Source organism: Cololabis saira, chromosome 11 (assembly GCF_033807715.1).
Source record: "Cololabis saira isolate AMF1-May2022 chromosome 11, fColSai1.1, whole genome shotgun sequence".
NCBI lineage: Eukaryota > Metazoa > Chordata > Actinopteri > Beloniformes > Belonidae > Cololabis > Cololabis saira.
Genome location: NC_084597.1, coordinates 41,569,109 through 41,588,667, shown reverse-complemented (window position 1 = coordinate 41,588,667; position 19,559 = coordinate 41,569,109). Strand labels below are relative to the sequence as shown.

Here is a 19,559-nt window from a genome sequence, read left to right as displayed (position 1 = left end):
GATCAACAAGGAGACGGTTACAGGAACGTGTACACCATCAATGGTACCCAGCACCACGTGTCCCTGCGGGCTGCTGCTGCTGGGCAGAGAGTCCTGCAGCAGCAGCCCAGACTAACGGCTCTGCTCCCCGCTCACCCACACAGTGGGGACCAAGTTGCTCTGGAAATAACTACATACTGGGGGTCCGTGGCAGAGGGGAGGGAGAGGGGTTACACTGGGACACTGTGAGCCCAGGAGGACCCGTGGGAAGTGGACACGGGGGGGGCTGGAAGCGAGTGCGCGCATGGGACAGGGCGGGGGGGGGGGTGTGGTTTAAAATGAAGGCATCTGATTGGTTCTTTCCCTTCCTGCCAATCCTCTGGTCCTGGACCAATCCGTTTCATTCGGACCGAATGGGCGGGGCTTAGAGGTGCCTCTTTCAAATCTTGCTAGCTTTCCAAAATCAGGGATTTGTTGCATAGAATACGTTTAAGTGATGTGTGTTATCAGGTGTAATGGCTTTTTTAGGTTAGAAATAGTTTTTTGAGTGATGGCAGTGAATTTGGTCAACTGGTGTAAGTTCAGGGTTTTTAAATGCACAGCCATGAACCTACTGTATTATATAAATTAGTCTTAGTAATGTCAATTAACATCTAACGTCTTATGTATATTTATAATTGCTCTTTAACTAAACAAAAATATGTTTTACTCGATGAATCGATGGAATTTTCAGTAGAATACTCGATTACTAAAATATTCGATAGCTGCAGCGCTACTCCCATGACGTGATCTGCGTTCGCATACAAAGACTTGAAAATGTTGCTTTGAGACTTGTTACAAAAAAGGTCACGGGAAGATCGGCGACCTTCTTCAACACCACAGACGATGCACTGCACCATCCAGACCTGCAGCTGCAACGCTGCTTGGAGCCAGCACAGATATGAACTATGAGTTCTTCTTCAACTGTCATTTTGAAGAAAGGTGTGTCTGCTGCTGGAGTCACAACTATGAAGCTAAACCACTGATGATGTTGAAAAATAGAACAGGTGTCGTCAGCTGAATTCAAGAAAAAGGGGGAAAAGAGCCGAGCTTCAGCTTGGACGTGAACGTAACGGTTTCATATTTTAGTATCAACACAGAGCAGCATAATGCAGCACTCCTAATTTCTTAACACTGCCGGCTGTTCAGCTGGTGTTCAGTGCTCCTCCTAGGGACAAAGATAAATGCAGAAACAACATTGAGAAGACAAACACAGACTCAAATCTGCAACCACATTCATGACTGATGGGAGATCAGGGAGTTTTTACTTCTACACACTTTTGTTCATGTAAAACAAACTCCCGCTTGAGTTTTCCTAATGAGAAACCATACAGAACCAAAACAGGATCAAAAGACCAGGATCACATGATCTGGGGCAGTGAACGAAGCATAGACTGTGGTTTCTGCGGGATTAATACAGAGCTTAGTCACGTAGTTCACAGTTCTGTGTGATTAATGCAGAAACGTCCTGCACCGTTTTTCGCTGCGCTTTCAGAGACTCCAGTACATCAAAAAGGCACTCTCAAACAGCTTCTTTATTTTTATTTTCAAACTATAATCAGGGGAAAGTAATGAAAATATAAAGAATCACTACAACAGCAAACAACCCTCATATGTTCACTGTGTCCAACAGCCGTCTTATTTTTGCTTTTCCATTTAGGAGTTGCCACAGAGGATAGCCCGTTTCCATCTTACACACTTCTACATCTTCCACCATGACACCAGCCATCTATATCTCTTACCACATCCATAAAACTCTTCTTTGGTTTCCCCTCTTCCTGCTCCCTGGCAGCTCAATCTTCAGCATCATTCTACCAATGCAAAGACATCTAACTCTTCCTGTTCCTCAGATGTGCTGGGTTTTAATTAGGGCTGCAGCTATCGAATATTTTAGTAATCGAGTATTCTACTGAAAATTCCATCGATTAATCTGATAAAACATATGTATATTTATAATTGCGTGTTTAACTAAATAAAAATAAGACGTTAGATGTTAATTGACATTACTAAGACTAAATTATATAATCCAGTAGGTTCATGGCTGTGCATTTAAAAACCCTGAACTTACACCAGTTGACCAAATTTACTGCCTTCACTCAAAAAACTAAGGATCCATCTTACCAAGAAATGTTCTTATTTCTAACCTAAAAATGCCATTACACCTGATAACACACATCACTTAAAAGGTTAGGTGTTTTTCACACGTGTTTCAAATGAACTTTCATTTGTGTCAAGCAAATTTTAAGTTCTAGTTTAGTTTTAAGTTAAAGTCTTGATAAGATTTTGAGTTTTGGCAGTGTTCAAAATAAAATGATGAGCCCTGCTGTATTGGAGCACATTAGCCACCAGCGCTACTTGATGTTTTATCCATCAATGACTACAGAGCTAAAACTGACAACTACCCAGTTAGCTTTATTACGTTTTTATTTTTCCCCCTCATCTCTCTACAGCTCTGTGTTTGTACAGATTAAATGCGTTAGCTGCATGGACAGTCGTCATAATTAACAGAAATCCAGCCCTCCACAGGGTAACGTTATGTTATCAAGGCACCGTAACGTTAATCTCATTAATTAGTGCTATGAACGTATAGTGTGATCAGACGGGTCGCATCAGAGCATCAGGTCGTACAGTGTGAGACCATAAATCGTGGGCTGTGAACTTTTGAACTCAGCGATCTAGTCGTGCAGTTTGAGATGGGGCTGAATCAAACAATTTAAAATATCGCACAGTTTATGCCCAGCTTTACAGTGAAACATGCAACAGTGTTGCCTTGGTGTCCAGCTTGAAATGCTCCATTCGTGACCTCTACGTCCATAGTTAAAACCAAACATATCTGCCTCTTTCTTCTTCCTTTATGTGCGTGGCGTCAGCGCGTTGTGCCGCAATAAACGTAGTCCGGGAGAAATACCTTCTTTGAGCTGAAAAATTAAACCATTCCTCGAGGCAGAGAACATTCCTCCATCATTTTTTGTAATCGAATTACTCGAATTATTCGAGGAATCGTTTCATCCCTATCATCGAGTTATCATTTAGATATAGCTGCAGTCAATCCTGCTGGAGATGTACAGCAGGGTTGACTGCACCCAGTAAAACCATGAATGCTTCACTGGAGCGATGTAGCTGGTTCTGCTCTTCTCTGGTGTCTGAGTTGCTCATCCCTGATGATCACAATGGTGCAGAATAAATCCTGACTTCTGGAGTCTCAAATAGATTGCTATTATCAACCTTTTTCCTCATCTCTACAGGTTAAAGACAGCTTCACCAGAAGATGTGGAGTATTTGAACTGTCAAGAAGAACTGATGGACGACTTGCACTCTCAGTATCAGCTTGTGGAGCGAATCATAGGTATTGTTGTGTGAACAGAGTTGCTTACTGTGAGCATCTCTAAAACTCCTGGATCTGTTTGACCCGTCTGTCTGAATCTTTCTGAGCAGGACATTCGAACCAGAAGTCAGCTGCTGGTTACCCAGACTACCTGTGCAAATGGCAGGGTTTACCGTACTCGGAGTGTAGCTGGGAGGACGGCTGTCTGATCGGCAAGAAGTTCCAGAAATGTATTGACGACTACATGAGCAGAAACCAGTCCAAGACTATTCCATCCAGAGACTGCAAGGCACGTTTCCTCTGTCACATGTGATGCTGCACCAAATACAAACGAGCTCGGGCAGTTTAAAGTCCAGTCAGCGTTTTTCTTTCTAGCTAGCTGATAGAAGCACAACAGTAGGATTCTGCTCATGATTGAAGAGGGATGGTTAAAGGGAAGCAGTTAACCTTTTAGGCTTGAGTTGGAAGGGATGGGTGACTTGTAAGCGACACAAGAGTATTAAAAAAAAAGTATGCTTTTCTGATGAAATAAAATATATATATGTTTTACGGATGAATTTCAAAATGATTGGGTTTAAAATAAGAAAGTTACGAGAGAAATAAACCAAAAAGACGACACTGATATCCAGACCTTTTCAATTCCAGTGGGATGATAATCAAGAAAAAGTGAGCAAAAAAAAAAAGTAGCCCTTTTTTAAATGTAATTTGGTCAAAGTATTTTTTAAAGTTAAGTTCTCAAAGTCCCACTTGTCAACAACTACTTTCCTGTGTTTCTGCAAAGATCAGTCACATGTAATTTGACCCAGTTCATGAGCACAAGTGGCACATTTTTCTTTTCAAATTGAAGCTTTCCACATTTTGGCTGGCAAGTGGCTCCTCTTTCCATCTGGAAGACGGCCTGCTCTGAATTACAGACATGACTCACTTTGATGGAGGTTGTTTGAATATTCTTCAGAACAATTCAAATTAAGCTTGTTTAGTAAACATACAAAGTTATATGGTTTATCTCATTATTGGAGCTTGGTGAACAGCAAGAAGAAAACTGAGATATTCTCTTTATACCTGCTGGAAGTGAGTTAAAAAACAAAACATCCTTGGCATTTCAACATGTGGTCTTTTTATTTTCCCTTCAATTCTGAGTTTAAATAGCTCCTTACATGTTGCATTTATTTACATTTCACAGACATACCAACAGTGGAGGCCAGATTGTTATCACTTCTCCTGAGTTTGTGTTGTGAAACAAACAGGAATGCTGACTTGTCAACCTACTCTTCTTTCTTTTAGGTTTTGAAACAAAGACCCAGGTTTATACCCATGAAGAAGCAGCCAACGTATATTGGAGGTAATGGACTGGAGCTCAGAGACTACCAGCTGGACAGTTTAAACTGGATGGCCCACTCCTGGAGCAAGTATGGAGATGCCCGAGTCCCTTATCTGCAGTTGTTATCTTCTGAACGTAACTTTAACATCTCCTCTTTTCTGCTGTTTTTTTCACCCACAAGAAGTAACAGCTGTATCCTGGCTGATGAAATGGGTCTGGGGAAGACCATCCAGACCATCTGCTTTCTGAACTACATGTTCCACGAGCACCAGCTGTACGGACCTTTTCTGCTGGTGGTTCCACTCTCTACTGTCACGTCCTGGCAGAGGGAAATCCAGCTGTGGGCCCCACAGATGAACGTGGTGGTGTACCTGGGAGACATCAGCAGCAGGAACATGGTACGGTGCTGCAGGCCTTCACACCCGAGCATTAGGGGTGTAACCATACACTAATCGCACAATACGGTACACCATATTGAGGTCACGATAACGATACGATATTATAGCAGTATTTTTTTTAACAGCCTTGAATGAGGAACATATGACTGGAAACAATGGTCTTTTATTTGAAAGACACAAAATACAAAACAATGCTGTGCGTTTGCCTTATTGTTACAGTTTGTAATGCTTTATAACTGTTTAAAATTTTAGGGTGCTTTCACACCTGTCCCGTTTGGAGCAGTTGTTCCGGAACAGGGAGCGTTTCCCCCTAAAGATCGGAACGTTTGGTATATGTGAACACAGCAATCGCGCTCTGAAACGGCACAAAACAATCGAGCCAAGATCTCCTAGGAGAGGTGGTCTCGGCCCGATTCTATTCGACACCTGAAACGGTTAATTTTTTTTATTTGTAGTGAGAACATAATCGACACAGCAACCGACACAACTCCATTCATTGTGTATGTGGGACCGCGGCGCAAGGAGAGGAGTCGGTGCAGCCTCCACCACCTTCTCTCCTATTGGACGTGCCGAGATGTCGTCCCAGCGCGGCACGGTGAAATTAAACAATGTTCAATTCGGGCAGGATTTGCCCAGCGCAAACCCTGCGTCAGGCGGCCTCTGGCCCACCGCTGAGCTCTGCTCTGCGCCGGTAGCACATACATGAATGGGTAAAGGCTGATTTATGGTTCCGTGTTAAATGGACGCAAAGCCTACGCCGTACCCTACGCCGTAGGCTCTGCGTTGGTGTAACGCGGAACCATAAATCAACCTAAAGCCAACGGCTGCAGTCTGCGCTGTGCTGAAAGGGGCGTATTGTTTATCCCGGGGTGCGGAAGAGGAAACTCCTTCCGCGTTCATTTGACCAATCAGAGAACAGTTGGTTCGCGCATGGCATTTGTTAACAGCTTTGAAACGGTACAGACGTTTGCCTTGTGAACACAAACCCCACAAACTATCGATTTAGCCCCTGAATCGGAACAAAACAAACGGGCCACAGGTCTGAAAGCTCCCTTAAAGAGCAAGCCAGGCCAACCATTTTCCACAAACTGAACTAAAAGTAAATGTCAGGTTTGCATTATGAATCTTCAGTTTCATACAAGGAAAAATATTTAGCCACAAACTGAATAGTTTCTTTCAATTATGACGTTACTTTTTTCTTTTCCAGAAATTTAACAACTAAAATAAAAAAATTTTAAAAAAACTATGAAAAGTCCCAAACTCCAAATGCAACATGACTGTTATTGATCTTCTACCAGAGCTCAGAGCTTCACCTGCTCCAGCCTGAGGCCGTAAGGTGAACCCCGGTATCGTTTCATCCTCACACCTTTGGGGACGACACAATCTTTACATCACAAAAAACATTGATTCATGCTCACCTTAGAAGTAAAAGTTCGGAGCTCAAAACCCCCCAAGAGTCCCGTGATCGGGACCGCAAAACGGTACTAGTTTCTTCTGAGCGTAGTCAGATTTTGGTCCGCGGGTCGAGGTCGTCACGTGATCCCGCTGCACCAATAGGATGTTACTAGTAAACACAATATATTCATATTAATAACCCAATATCAGCTACAGTTTGTCACCTCCACGACACGTATCGTGACGTTTTTGTGGCACGATATATTGTTACACCCCTACCGAGCATGCTGCTGCAGTTTCATGTTGTTGTCTGAGCTGAAAGCCTGTTTTCCATTAACAGATCAGAACGCACGAGTGGATGCATGTCCACAATAAGAGACTGAAATTTAACATCCTCCTCACAACGTATGAGATTCTCCTTAAAGACAAGGTGAGCAGCCATCTTCTTGTCGTGTTATCAATGTTCTTTACAGCCTTTCACAAGCAACGCTTCTGAAAACAAACCAAATTTAAAAAACGTTTGTCCTCAGTCATTTTTGGGCAACGTTATCTGGGCCTGCATTGGTGTGGATGAGGCGCATCGCCTGAAGAACGACGACTCCCTCCTCTACAAGACGATGATGGACTTCAAGTCCAGCCACAGACTCCTGATCACAGGAACGCCTCTGCAGAACTCCCTGAAGGAGCTGTGGTCGCTGCTGCGCTTCATCATGCCTGAGAAGTACTTGATTTCAGTTTTACTCAGTTTTTACTTATTTCAGCTTCCCTCCTTGTCTGCAGGGCTATCAGAGACAATTATGATATTGACCTTAACGTTCTTTGAATCTTGCTCTGAGTTGTTCGAAAATTGTTAATGTTCCACAAATGAAATATTTAACAGGCAGGTTAACAAATGTTAAAACCTTGGTTTTTCCTAAAGTACAGCAGCATCACATGGTGTGTGTAGTTGGTCAGCTCAGACCCGTGTTTACAGGTCTGATAAGAACCTGTCTGTGAATTACTCACCAAAAATGAAAAAAATGCTTCATAGCCTGTTAACTGTTACTAGAGAATCATTTAGTTGGTTTTAAAAAAAAATTATGCTTTCCTTTAGAAACTCTACTATTATGGCGCTTTTGAACTAGTACCTACTCAGTGCGACTCGACTCTCCTTGTCCTCGTTAGTTTTTAGACACCCAGATCAGAAGTAGGAGGTTGGAACGAAGCTGCTGTGACGTATTTGATTGTGTGATCTAAACGGAGAAGACAACAACACTAAAGATGTAGAACCTGGAGGAGATGATATACAGGACTGTCTTAGAAAATTAGAATATTGTGATTTTCTGTAATGCAATTACAGAAAATCTTTTATTATTTTAATATTGCTGATCATGGTTTACAGCTTAAAGGAGCATGAGGCAGGATTGAGGCAGGATTTATGAAAAAAAATCGTATACGTTTTAAGTTTTCTAGTAATAATGTCAGATGAAGCGTTCCAAACCAAAAAGAATGAGCCCTCCAGCGTATCTTTCCGTTGCCTTGAACAGACTGTGTGCTGCAAAATCTGCTGCAATTGTGACTGGAGTTTCCCGCCCTGTCCTGCGGATGTGACGTCACATGACGCTGCATGCGCGTTCTCCCCGTTCTCCCGTGCCGGCTTCGCTGTTAGCTGCAGTACCCCCAACGGCCGTGTTGGCTAAGGGTGGCGCTAGAGAGTCTCATTTCTTAAAAGGAGCCTCATGCTCCTTTAAGAAAACTCAAATATCCTATCTCAAAAAATTAGAAATATTCTGGGAATCTTAATCTTAAACTGTAAGCCATAATCAGCAATATTAAAATAATAAAAGGCTTGCAATATTTCAGTTGATTTGTAATGAATCCAGAATGTATAACATTTTTGTTTTTTAAATTGCATTACAGAAAATAAAGAACTTTATCACAATATTCTAATTTTCTGAGACAGTCCTGTATGTGCTGCTGGGTCTGTGGCTTGTGTTCGATATAAAGTTAAAAAATGAGAGTGAAAGAATCTTCAAGCGGCTTTTTTTTTAGTTTAGTTTGTCTCGGCGCTGCTGAAAAGTCAGCTGGGATTCGCGAGTGACAGAGTGCCTGATAGAGCTGGTCGTTTCTTATCACTGTCTAGATCCCTTTTTAATTCTCTCCTCAGCACCAGGTTTATGAACATCTGCACCTCAGAGTTGGATCACCAAACAGACTTTTGCTGCCATTGCCTGTCGAATAAAATGAACAAGAAGCCGCGAGTCGCTCTTTCTCTGATTTCCTCCTCCTGACTCAGACGTCTGACTCCAACCCCCCGACCAATCGGTGTGCCTGTAGTGTGATGATGTCAGATACAGCCGACTCAGCCGTTTAGAACCTCGGCAGAATAGTTACAGAACAGAAACAGAACAGAGTTACAGAAAAGTATCTACTCAGCACGCCTCCACCCGTAGTGGAAAAGCCTAAAGGCGAGTCGAGTCGCACTGAGTAGGTACTAGTGGAAAAGTGCCATTAGATTCAGTTGTGTTCCTCTTTTTTTGATTTTGGCTATAGTCATTTCAGATAAAGGCATTTACTCCATACAATACAGTGTAATGTAAATGATGCTTTTAATCTTGGCGTTATTAATTCTAACTTGCATCAAACCCAAGCTGTTGCTGTTCTTCTGTAGAGTGAAAGGGATTGCTAAATACAGACAAGTATTGAAACTGTTTCATACAAATGAAGGATGCCCTGCATTTAGTCATGGTTCTTGCTGTGGAAGCTCTCCGGCATGCTGATAGAAACAACGTGATGCTGTTTTTGCAGGTTTCACTCCTGGGAGATGTTTGAGGAGGAGCACGGTAAAGGCAGAGACTCTGGTTACACCAGCCTCCACAAAGAGCTCGAGCCTTTCCTGCTGCGTCGTGTCAAGAAGGACGTTGAGAAATCTCTTCCGGCTAAAGTGGAGCAGATCCTCAGAGTGGAGATGTCGGCTATCCAGAAACAGTACTACAAGTAAGAGCCGAGTAATTCCCATCACGGTCACAATCCTAGTGTTCTGGTTCCAGCGGTCAACTAGAGAAAAAGTTTCCATGATGGATAGATACAAGGAGGATATATTGGATCCACTCCAGATTATATGGACCAGTAAATTGATTCTGTCTGTTTGGAAACATGTGAATGCGACTGCTTTCTGCCGCATATCCAGGTTATTTGCCCATCTCGGGCACATTTGGAGGGTTAAAGGTAAACGTTCAGATGATTTTTGTTGTGATTTGTTAACACCTTCGTTGAGTTGCGTAGCATCATCACCCAACTCAGCCTTTTGGCTCATGGTGATACTGGCTCTACAACCTGAGTGAGGGTTATCAGCTTTCCAGTCTTGTAAACTGGGAAGCTCAAAGCGGGAATCCCACTCTTCTTCCTCAGACGTGTCTCTCATCCACTGAGCCTCGTCCAGGGATCAGCAGACTTGATTTATTACAGTGACCCTGCTCACCAAGGAATGAGCTCCTAAAGAGGCACCGTGTAAATAGTTTATTTTATATCCTCTTCCCAGGCCAGTGAGAATTCCCAAATTTCCAAAAAATTGATCCCAATGTTCACCAATATGCTCTTCAATACCAGCTCTACCTTTCTTGATGAGAAATGTCTTCAACTGATCAGGAACCATCACATCTGCCCTGTTTTAAGCACCTACTGGGATGAGAGTTTTTTACTTCTCGTCCACTGACTAATATCAGTGACTACGTTTACATGCAGTCAAATTTCAGGTTATTGTTAATATTCCGGTTACTGAAACATTGGGAATAATGTGTTTCCATGTGTGAGCAAACAGGGTTATCCCTGTTTACATGATAATTAATCATTTGGGATATCTGGATCAAACCGGCAACGCACGTCATGACACAATTCCCGTCATTTCCTCTTCTTCTTCCTGTATCCAAATTCAAAACAAATGCTGCTTCACGCAACTTTTCTCTCACCTTCTTGTAAATCTTCTATCCCGGTACTTTCTACCGTCTACAAATGCAGAAATGTTCATATCCTTCATTACATTTATGAAGTGATTAGTCTCCTCCTGGTCTTGGTTTCTCCGTGTTTATAAGAACTTTCTGGACTCAAAAGACCAGGATTCCTTGTGAACAGAACATGTGCAGAAAACAAATTTCTGTTCCGTTTGATGGGGATATTCCGTTTACATGACCGAATACTCGGGTTTTAAAGGCAAGGCAAGGCAAATTTATTTATATAGCACAATTCAACACAAGGTAATTCAAAGTGCTTTACATTGACATTAAAAGCGGCAAGACATAATTAGACAGTAAAAGGAGTAACCCAGGGGTCATATTCAGGTTTGAGCAAATTTGGGTTATTCTATGCGGTTATTGGTGTTTACATGGCCGTGCAAAACCGGGTTATTGCTAATATTTGGGTTTTAAAAGGGTTATTGATGCATGGAAACGCAGTCATTGAACCATGTGGTTGGAATGCATTTCCAGCTTTTCCTAGTTGTGATAATGTCTAGGCGGTTAGACAGCACAGAACTTTTTTGAATGTAATTAAAAGATTGAATATGTATTTGATGTGCTAATGATGATTTAACGTGCAGCTCAGCAGTTCCTGTAATGGTGTAATGATCTATAGCTCACATTCTTGTACATGAGGTGTATCAGGATGAACACACCTGTCCTGCCTTGCAGCTCCTCCTCAATAAAACCAGCAACATTCACTACTGGCTAATGCTGTTTGTGTGAAGCAGTAAGGTCTCAGTGGACGAGTTCTACTAAAGCTTTTTATTTGTAACCCTGGTGATAATGGGGGTGTTTTGTGTTTGTCATCAGATGGATCCTGACCAGGAACTACAAGGCTCTGAGTAAAGGCACCAAAGGCAGCACCTCGGGCTTCCTGAACATCATGATGGAGCTGAAGAAGTGCTGTAACCATTGTTACCTCATTAAACATCCAGATGATATCGAATTCCTCAACAGAGCTGAAGCTTTACAGGTCTCTTAAACACTTTGAGTTCAAATGGAAGTTATTTTTAGTTAGTTTAGTTTTCTCCAAATAGTGTTTTCACAGTAAAAAGTCATATCCTGTATTTAAGCAGTCCAAATAATATTGGCATTTTCTTTCTTGGGAAATGTATAATTTTGTCAAAATGTTAAGTTTACTTCAAATTAATGTCAAAATTCAGTGCTCTCATTATGTCAGACCGTTACACTCTTATTTGGTTAATCAGAAGAAGCGGCCTGCTCACTCCTCAGTTTAAGAAAGACTTTGGGCCAGTTCCAATCCCCCACTACCCCTACTTTTCAGCTCTACCCCTGAATTGTGCACGTTCCCGTGAGGGTAGTGGTGTCCTAATTCCTCTTTTCATCTAGGGGTAGTGCACATATCTAGGGGTAGTGAGTATGAATCTGGCCCTACAGAGCGAGGGTTTTCCGATGCACACTAGTGCCGCTTTTGCACTAGGACTTACTTGGCCCGACTCGGCTCGGCGCGGCTTTACACGGCTCCACACGTGTGTTTTCGCACTGCCAGGGGAGAAGTGGGGGGGGTGGGGTGAAGCGGCTGTGACGTACTCGATTGCGCAGCAACTTTATTTGTGTCGGCGCAGATGAGAAATCAGCTGGAGCCGGGAGCGGCTGAGAGTAAAACAGCCCGTCTACATCGCTTTTTAAATTTTTTCTCGACAGCCACCAGGTTTATGAACATCTGCACCTCAGAGTTGGATTACCAAACAGACGTTTTTGCTGTATAATAAAATCGCCGCGAGTCGCCTCGCGCTGACTCCCGCTTCCTGATTCAAACGTTTGACGGCCCCGCCCCCCGACCAATCAGAGGCGAGGAGGGTGGTGACGGCCCCGCCCCCGACCAATCAGAGGCATGGAGGGTGGTGACCTCCAGAAATAGTCCCTGCTCAGCCCGCTATAGAACCTCACTGAAATGGTTACAGAAAAAGGTATCGGTTTGGAGCAGCTCTACCCGTCTCAGCCCTAATGCAAAAGCGCAAAACGGGTAGAACCGAGCTAAGGTGATACTAGTGCAAAAGCGGCATAGGTGAACTAGGGCCAGAAAAATGTCCCAGAATGCTTTACGTCGTCATTTGCGGACTGAATTAAAAAAAACATGGCAGACATTTCTTATTTTTTAGTGAATAAAATCTATATTTTGAATTAGTTTCTGCATAAAAATAGAATTACATTTCTAGCGAGAAATATATATTTTACTTTCATAATATTCACTCAGTGAATGTACATAATCACTCGCTTGCTCGTTGTTGCGTTGTATTTTCAGATCTCGCCAGAATAAAGGCTGATTTATGGTTCTGCGTTACACCAACGCAGAGCCTACGGCGTAGGTTCCGCGGCGACGTACGCCGTACCCTACACCGTACCCTACACCGTAGGCTCTGCGTCGATTTAACGCGGAACCATAAATCAGCTCCCGACCCGGCGGCACTTCTCATCCCCTGAAAACATCAGATGAAATTTCTTAACAGGCGTTATTTGGATAAACTGAGCCCAGGTTGGGGATCTTAACAGTTACTTTTACGCCTGAAAAAATATGAAAACTTAATAAAGTGGCATGTTAACAGCGCTACAGCTGAAATTAAAACAGCTTTTAGCTCTCAGCTTCCTGATATGGTGTGACGTATGTGCAAACGTAACTACGCAGTCGCTTACGTACCCGAACGTAAACCGCGCAGTGACGTAGCAAGTGGTGTCCCAATCCCTAGGGAACATTACAAGGACCCTACGCCTGTAGCTTCATTTTTAGGGCTAGTGGTAGTGAGTGAGGGCTAGTGGTAGAAAGTAGGGGGTGTACTGGGATCGGCTCTTAAATTCCTATTGTTCAAAGCCTCATGTGTGTAATTTGTAAGAGATGAAATGCAACATAAGCACATGCTGCTTTATTCATAATAATATGGAGCCCTGTGGCCTACAAGCAGCTTTGCCTTGAGTGAATTATGGTAAAAAAATCACAATAACCATAGAAAAGCCAGTATCGGTGGATCTCCAATGGATACCATCAAAAAGACGATCAAGTGACCAGATGCTGGTTTTTAAGTCATTTAATTTTCATAGTTTGAACCTGCCAATATCTGATGACTGTTCCGTTCTTTTTAAAGCAACTGATCCGCAGCAGTGGAAAGCTGGTTCTTCTCGACAAACTGCTGGTGCGTTTGAAGGAACGAGGTCACAGAGTCCTCATCTTCTCGCAGATGGTGCGGATGCTCGATATTTTGGCCGATTATCTCCGGAGCCGGCAATTCCTCTTCCAGGTATCCACACGCTACTCTCATAATAACACCTTCATGTGTGTACACGGAGGCAAAGGTGTGTTCAGGTGCGTGCTTGGATCTTTCCCAGTTTGACTTGTTTTACGTCCATGTAGCGATTGGATGGCTCCATCAAAGGGGAGATGCGGAAGCAGGCGCTGGATCACTTTAATGCAGAGGGCTCGGAGGTACACTAAGTTTTATGTTACAATTTCAGTCAACAATCAACCATCGCTGCTACACAACTGAACTTCATTTTGTGTGCCCAGGATTTCTGCTTCCTGTTATCCACGCGTGCGGGCGGTCTTGGTATCAATCTGGCGTCGGCGGACACAGTGGTGATCTTTGATTCGGACTGGAATCCTCAAAACGACTTGCAGGCCCAGGCCAGAGCCCACAGGATCGGACAGAAGAGACAGGTAATGAGCTGCTGGTTATTACCGCCACTCGTCAGTGTTAAAATCTTCTGATTCAGACTTAAAAGAGATGTTTTCAAACGCTGATGCTGTTTCCTGAGGTTTGAGGAAACGGGTACAGTGTGCAACTATGTGAACACGAGTCAGCAGCAGGTTTTAGGGGCAGAATCGGGTGTTCTTGACTTTCTGTCTAGGGCTGCAACGATTTGTCGACAAAAATAGATAATCAAAATTGTCAACAATTTTCTACAATTGTCGCCAGACGTGTTTTTCCAACGGAGTGAGGCGTCTCACTTCAATACAATCTCTGCCGAGAGTCGCGCAGCACGATAGCATCTCTGCAAGCGGTAGCGGGTAAACAAACATGACGGCGTCCTGTACAGCAGCTGCATGTAACAAAAGTTCAAAAGTTTGGGAGCATTTTAGCCTCGATACGGCGAATAAAAAGATGACTTGCAAGGTTTGCAAAACAGACCTTGCTTATCACGGGAGCACGTCGGTAATGCACGAGCATTTGAAGAGAAAGCACGTCGGAGTGTTGAACGAAACAGACTCGCCGTAGTAAGACATTAAGCGTATTTTGGCTTTAAAAGAGCTTTAACGTTATGCCTGACTGTGCCTGACAAAAGTATTTTAAATTAAATGCACGCAGTCTGAAGAAGTTGAAAAAATCTATTTTTCATTGAAGTTCCCATCTTTCTGGTGTTTATTATCATTTGCCACATAATTAAAGCGACCTTATACTAAATTTAAAAAAAAATTACTAATTATCCAATTAGTCGACTAATGGTTTCAATAGTCGGTGACTAGTCGACTATTAAAATAGTTAGTTGCAGCCCTACTTCTGTCCATACTGAGGTCATCACAGTATTTTGGCCCAGCGTGTGGTATATTTCACTGGTTGTTTGTGGACGGGCAGGTCAACATCTACCGTCTGGTGACCAAAGGCTCCGTAGAGGAAGACATCATTGAGAGGGCCAAGAAGAAGATGGTTCTGGACCACCTGGTGATTCAGAGAATGGATACCACAGGAAAAACTGTCCTCCATACTGGCGCGGCTCCCTCCAGGTAACTCCACGTAACACAGACTGCACTCTGCTTTTTAATTAACTGTAATTAAACAGCAAACCGTATCTTTTCCATACCTTTATTGAAATAATCATTTTTTTTTTCTTTTGGTGCACACAGCTCAGCGCCGTTCAACAAGGAAGAGCTTTCTGCCATCTTAAAATTTGGTGCCGAGGAGCTTTTCAAGGAGCCAGAGGGTGAAGAGCAGGAGCCTCAGGTGTGTGTGTGTGTGTGTGTGTGTGTGTGTGTGTGTGGGTTCAGAGGGTTTATTCACATAGTAAGGTAAGAATAATGCCGTCAGCAATGAACAGCAGCGACAAGCAAAACTAAAGCAGATGAAACCTTTTACAAGGTACAACTGTCTGGTTTATTTTTCACCACGTCGGCAACTTTTGGCCTCTTTTACAAACCAAATCAAGATGCGTCTTTGAGCTGATCCGAAGTAGTCAACTCTAAGAAAAGTGTGGATGCACACAAGGACCTACTTCTCTGAATAATGTCTGCGCGACAACATTCCGACCCAACAGTTGTGTCCTGACATGACACCACTGAAACTAAAGTGTTTCTGCTAAGAGCATTTTTTTCTGCTACTTTATCTACTAAAGGTGGAGAGGAAGAGAAAAAGAGTATTTCTTTGGAGAACAAACCTGTCATTGATGCCAAGAAAACCGCCTCCTCAAATCAGTTGAGGGCTCAGTACTAGACCTCCTTTGGGTCTGCCATTGCGTGTCCCTGATACTCTGTACTCCGCTTTACATTATAAGGCAGGGTGAATATGTTAATGCACAAGAGTCATCCAGCCACTGCTGTATTACAGGCTGTAACCCCCTTCAGGGTTTTCTTTGTTTCTATAAAGGTCTACAGTGAGGTTTGACTGTCCCAGAGATCCCCGCAGCTCTCTTTGACCGTATCCCAAATCAGTCCTGAGTGAGGAATCAGAGTTTGATTTAAAAACCCTTGTCTTGAATTCAACAAGGCACCTAGATGCCTTGCACAGATTAGGGATACTTGGGCCTGGAGTAGAAGGACTTGGTGTTTAGGCCTCTGCCTGTGGTTCACATGGTTCCACCTGCTTGTGCAGTAACAGACTCTTGGTATGTGGCAGTCTGATCCTGTCCTGCTGAAACTGGACGGGGATACATCACTGCAGGGGACAGAGCTGAACCTCATGCTGGAGGCTGAGAGATATTCACTACGTTTACATGCAGTCAAAATTGGGGTTACGGTCAATATTCCGGTTACCGAAACATTGGGAATAATGTGTTTCCATGCGTGAGCAAACAGGTTTATCCCTGTTTACATGGTAATTAATCATTTGGGATATCTGGATCAAACCAGCGATGCACGGAGAACGTCATGACGCAATTCCCCTCATTTCCCCTTCTTCTTCCTGTATCCAAATCCAAAACAACAATAACAACAGCAGCATGGTGGATAATCAACAGCCCAGTAGAAGTGGTTTTGTTTCTCGGCCTGTAGTTCTCCTTTTTCAGCGTCTTCCAGCGGAGCTTGATCTGGTCTGGTGTTCCTACAAATCCTGCTTCATGCAACTTTTCACTCACCTTTTTGTAAATCTCACTATCCCGGTACTTTCTACCGTCTACAAATGACAAAATGTTCATATCTTTCATTACATTTATGAAGTGATTAGTCTCCTCCTGGTCTTGCGTTTCTCCGTGTTTATAAGAACTTCCTGGACTCAAAAGACCATGCAGAAAACAAATTCCTGTTCCGTTTGATGTGGATATCCTGTTTGGCGTTTACATGGCCGAATATTCAGGTTTTAAAAGGAGTAACCCAGGGGTCATATTCGGGTTTTTAAAAACCGGAATATGAGCAAATTCCAGTTATTCAAAGGGATTATTGGTGTTTACATGGCCGTGCAAAACCTGGTTATCGCTATCATTCCGGTTAGAAAAGGGTTATTGACTGCATGGAAACACAGTCAGTGTCAGGTCACATCATTGCAAACCACCGGTTGTGGAACCAGCATTAAGAGACGAATCACCCTGACTGAGATGTGACCTGACTGAGGCAGGTGGAAACTTGTTGCTCTAGCTGACTTGGCCATCACAAGACAGAATGCCTGAATGTTGGGATGGATTTTACTCCGCCTGTAATACAGGCTGAAGAATCTGAACATTGCAAGTGCTGTGCAAAATAAAAGCCCTTTTTTTCGGGGTGGTTTCATATCATGGCTTGCTCTCTGCACAGGAAATGGATATCGACGAGATCCTGAAGAGAGCTGAGACCCGGGAGAATGACCCCGGACCCTCCACTGTGGGAGAGGAGCTGTTGTCTCAGTTCAAGGTCAGAGAAATCTCCTTGAACGATGCTGAAACTGATTCTGTCACTCGGCACGTATATGTTTATCCTCATCTGATGCACTGGCCTTTGCAGGTGGCCAACTTCTCCGTGGTGGATGACGAGGATCTGGATCTCGACTCGGAGCGAAGTCACCGCAGTTGGGATGACATCATTCCTGAGGAGCAGAGGAGGAGGATGGAGGAGGAGGAGAGACAAAAGGAGCTGGAAGAAATCTACTTGTTACCACGCATGAGGAATTGTGCCAAACAGGTACAAAGCAGTCGTGATTAATAGGCCTGTGTTGAAAAAAATCGATTTCCCAATTCTAAATCGATTCTCATATTAATTCCTAAAAATCGATTCATATGTCTAAAGATCGATTTTTATTTTAATTTTTTTTTTGGGGGGGGGGGGGTTAATTTTCTTTTATTTATTTATGTTTTTTTTTTTTTTTTTACAACTTTTGGTTATTTTTTTGTTTATCCCCAAAAAAGGAATGTTTTGTTGGACACGAGAATAACTGGTGCCACGTTTTTTCCTTTAAATATGTTTAAAGGTATGAAAACATTAAAGTGTTATAATTGCATAAATTGTCTATATTTCATTACTTTATATACTGTCTTGGGGTTACATTTGCAAAAAATGCTAAAAACCAAATGCTCAAAAATTAAAAACCAAAATAGACCGAAAATGGAACAAATAAAAACGGAATGTGGGAAAAAATAAAAGCGATTTCCTCCGTCTCTGTTTCCTCCCTGGATCTGTTTGGTAATTCTGACCCACGATGTTTCTGAAAGCAGTTCTATCAGCATTCTGGGAGCTGATTGGTCCTTACAGCATCATTAGCTGCAATACTTGCTGTTGAATCTCAATATAATACTAGTAGTAATATTTTGCAGAACTACAGTCATATAATTCATGCAACAGCTCAAAAAACTGTTTTAATAACACTAACCCAAATCAATATCGGGATCGGATCAAATCTTGATAATCGATTCTGAATCTTAAGAATCGGAATCGAATCGATTCTTGACAATTGAATCGATCCCCAGCCCTAGTGATTAACATGGAGAAATATGAGAAGTGATACTGAAATGTCGTTACAGCCACACTTTTTTTTTTAGGTAAACTTGGCCTCAGGACTTATATTCCGCTTCAGCTCGTTGTTTTGTGTATTAAAGCCTGAAATGAAGCCTGCAGTTGACTTTTCCTGCTGCATGTTTTCAGATCAGCTTTAACTCTGGCGAGCATCGGCAGAGCAGACACAGGAGGTACTCCAGCGCCGACAGTGACTCCACCTCCGACCGTAAGAGACCAAAAAAGCGAGGACGACCTCGGACCATTCCACGAGAAAATATCAAGGGTTTTAGTGATGCTGAGATTCGCAGGTGAGTAATTTCCCTCTTTGTTCCTGCTGCTGTTTACGTGCTCACACATTCCTGTTCTCACATGTATGGGCCATTTTACAGGTTTGTCAAGAGTTACAAAAAGTTTGGAGGACCACTGGAAAGGTAGGTTGGGTCACATGTTCTGGTCATTATCATAAAGTGCAGGAACATGCCGGATGGTCTGCTCAGCATGTGTGGTCTTCGCTCAGGTTGGACGCCATTGCTCGTGATGCTGAGCTCGTGGACAAGTCTGAACATGACCTGAAACGCTTGGCGGAGACTGTTCACAATGGCTGCTTAAGGACGCTACGTGAAAACCCTTGTGGACCAGAGAAGACGTCAGGTCAGTCAAATCTTTTTTATCTGCTAAACTTGTGGGGGGGGGGGGTTGCATGAATTTCTGCAGACTGGTGTAAGAAAACAGTAATCAGCATATTTCCATTTAGATCTGCATTCACTGGGCTCAGACTTCTTTTCAGCATCTGGCATGTTTGTGGCTCAGCCTTTAGCGAATTAAATTGTCATAAAAAAGTTAAAGCGCTGACCAAAGTCCATGTTGGTGAGTGGTCAGGCCCCTGAGGCAGTAAAGCGCTCCTAAGGTCACGTTTACACATAGCCGGGTATTTACAAAAACTGATATTTCCCCCTCTACGTTTTGAAAAATACCATCATTTACA

General features: G+C 43.0%; 1 protein-coding gene across 1 annotated transcript in view; it reads left to right on the top strand.

The window, feature by feature from the left end:
- Positions 1-19,559, top strand: part of chd1 (chromodomain helicase DNA binding protein 1) — a 54,467-nt gene that overhangs the window by 20,127 nt on the left and 14,781 nt on the right. Inside the window, exons 8-25 of the mRNA XM_061734533.1 lie at positions 3,264-3,364; positions 3,454-3,632; positions 4,628-4,752; positions 4,846-5,062; positions 6,798-6,887; positions 6,988-7,178; positions 9,245-9,433; positions 11,263-11,425; positions 13,554-13,706; positions 13,820-13,891; positions 13,973-14,122; positions 15,039-15,187; positions 15,308-15,404; positions 17,402-17,497; positions 17,588-17,764; positions 18,722-18,882; positions 18,964-19,005; positions 19,092-19,225. Of these exons, the coding sequence (XP_061590517.1) occupies positions 3,264-3,364; positions 3,454-3,632; positions 4,628-4,752; positions 4,846-5,062; positions 6,798-6,887; positions 6,988-7,178; positions 9,245-9,433; positions 11,263-11,425; positions 13,554-13,706; positions 13,820-13,891; positions 13,973-14,122; positions 15,039-15,187; positions 15,308-15,404; positions 17,402-17,497; positions 17,588-17,764; positions 18,722-18,882; positions 18,964-19,005; positions 19,092-19,225 (2,486 nt within the window). The remainder of the gene's footprint in view (positions 1-3,263; positions 3,365-3,453; positions 3,633-4,627; positions 4,753-4,845; positions 5,063-6,797; positions 6,888-6,987; positions 7,179-9,244; positions 9,434-11,262; positions 11,426-13,553; positions 13,707-13,819; positions 13,892-13,972; positions 14,123-15,038; positions 15,188-15,307; positions 15,405-17,401; positions 17,498-17,587; positions 17,765-18,721; positions 18,883-18,963; positions 19,006-19,091; positions 19,226-19,559) is intronic.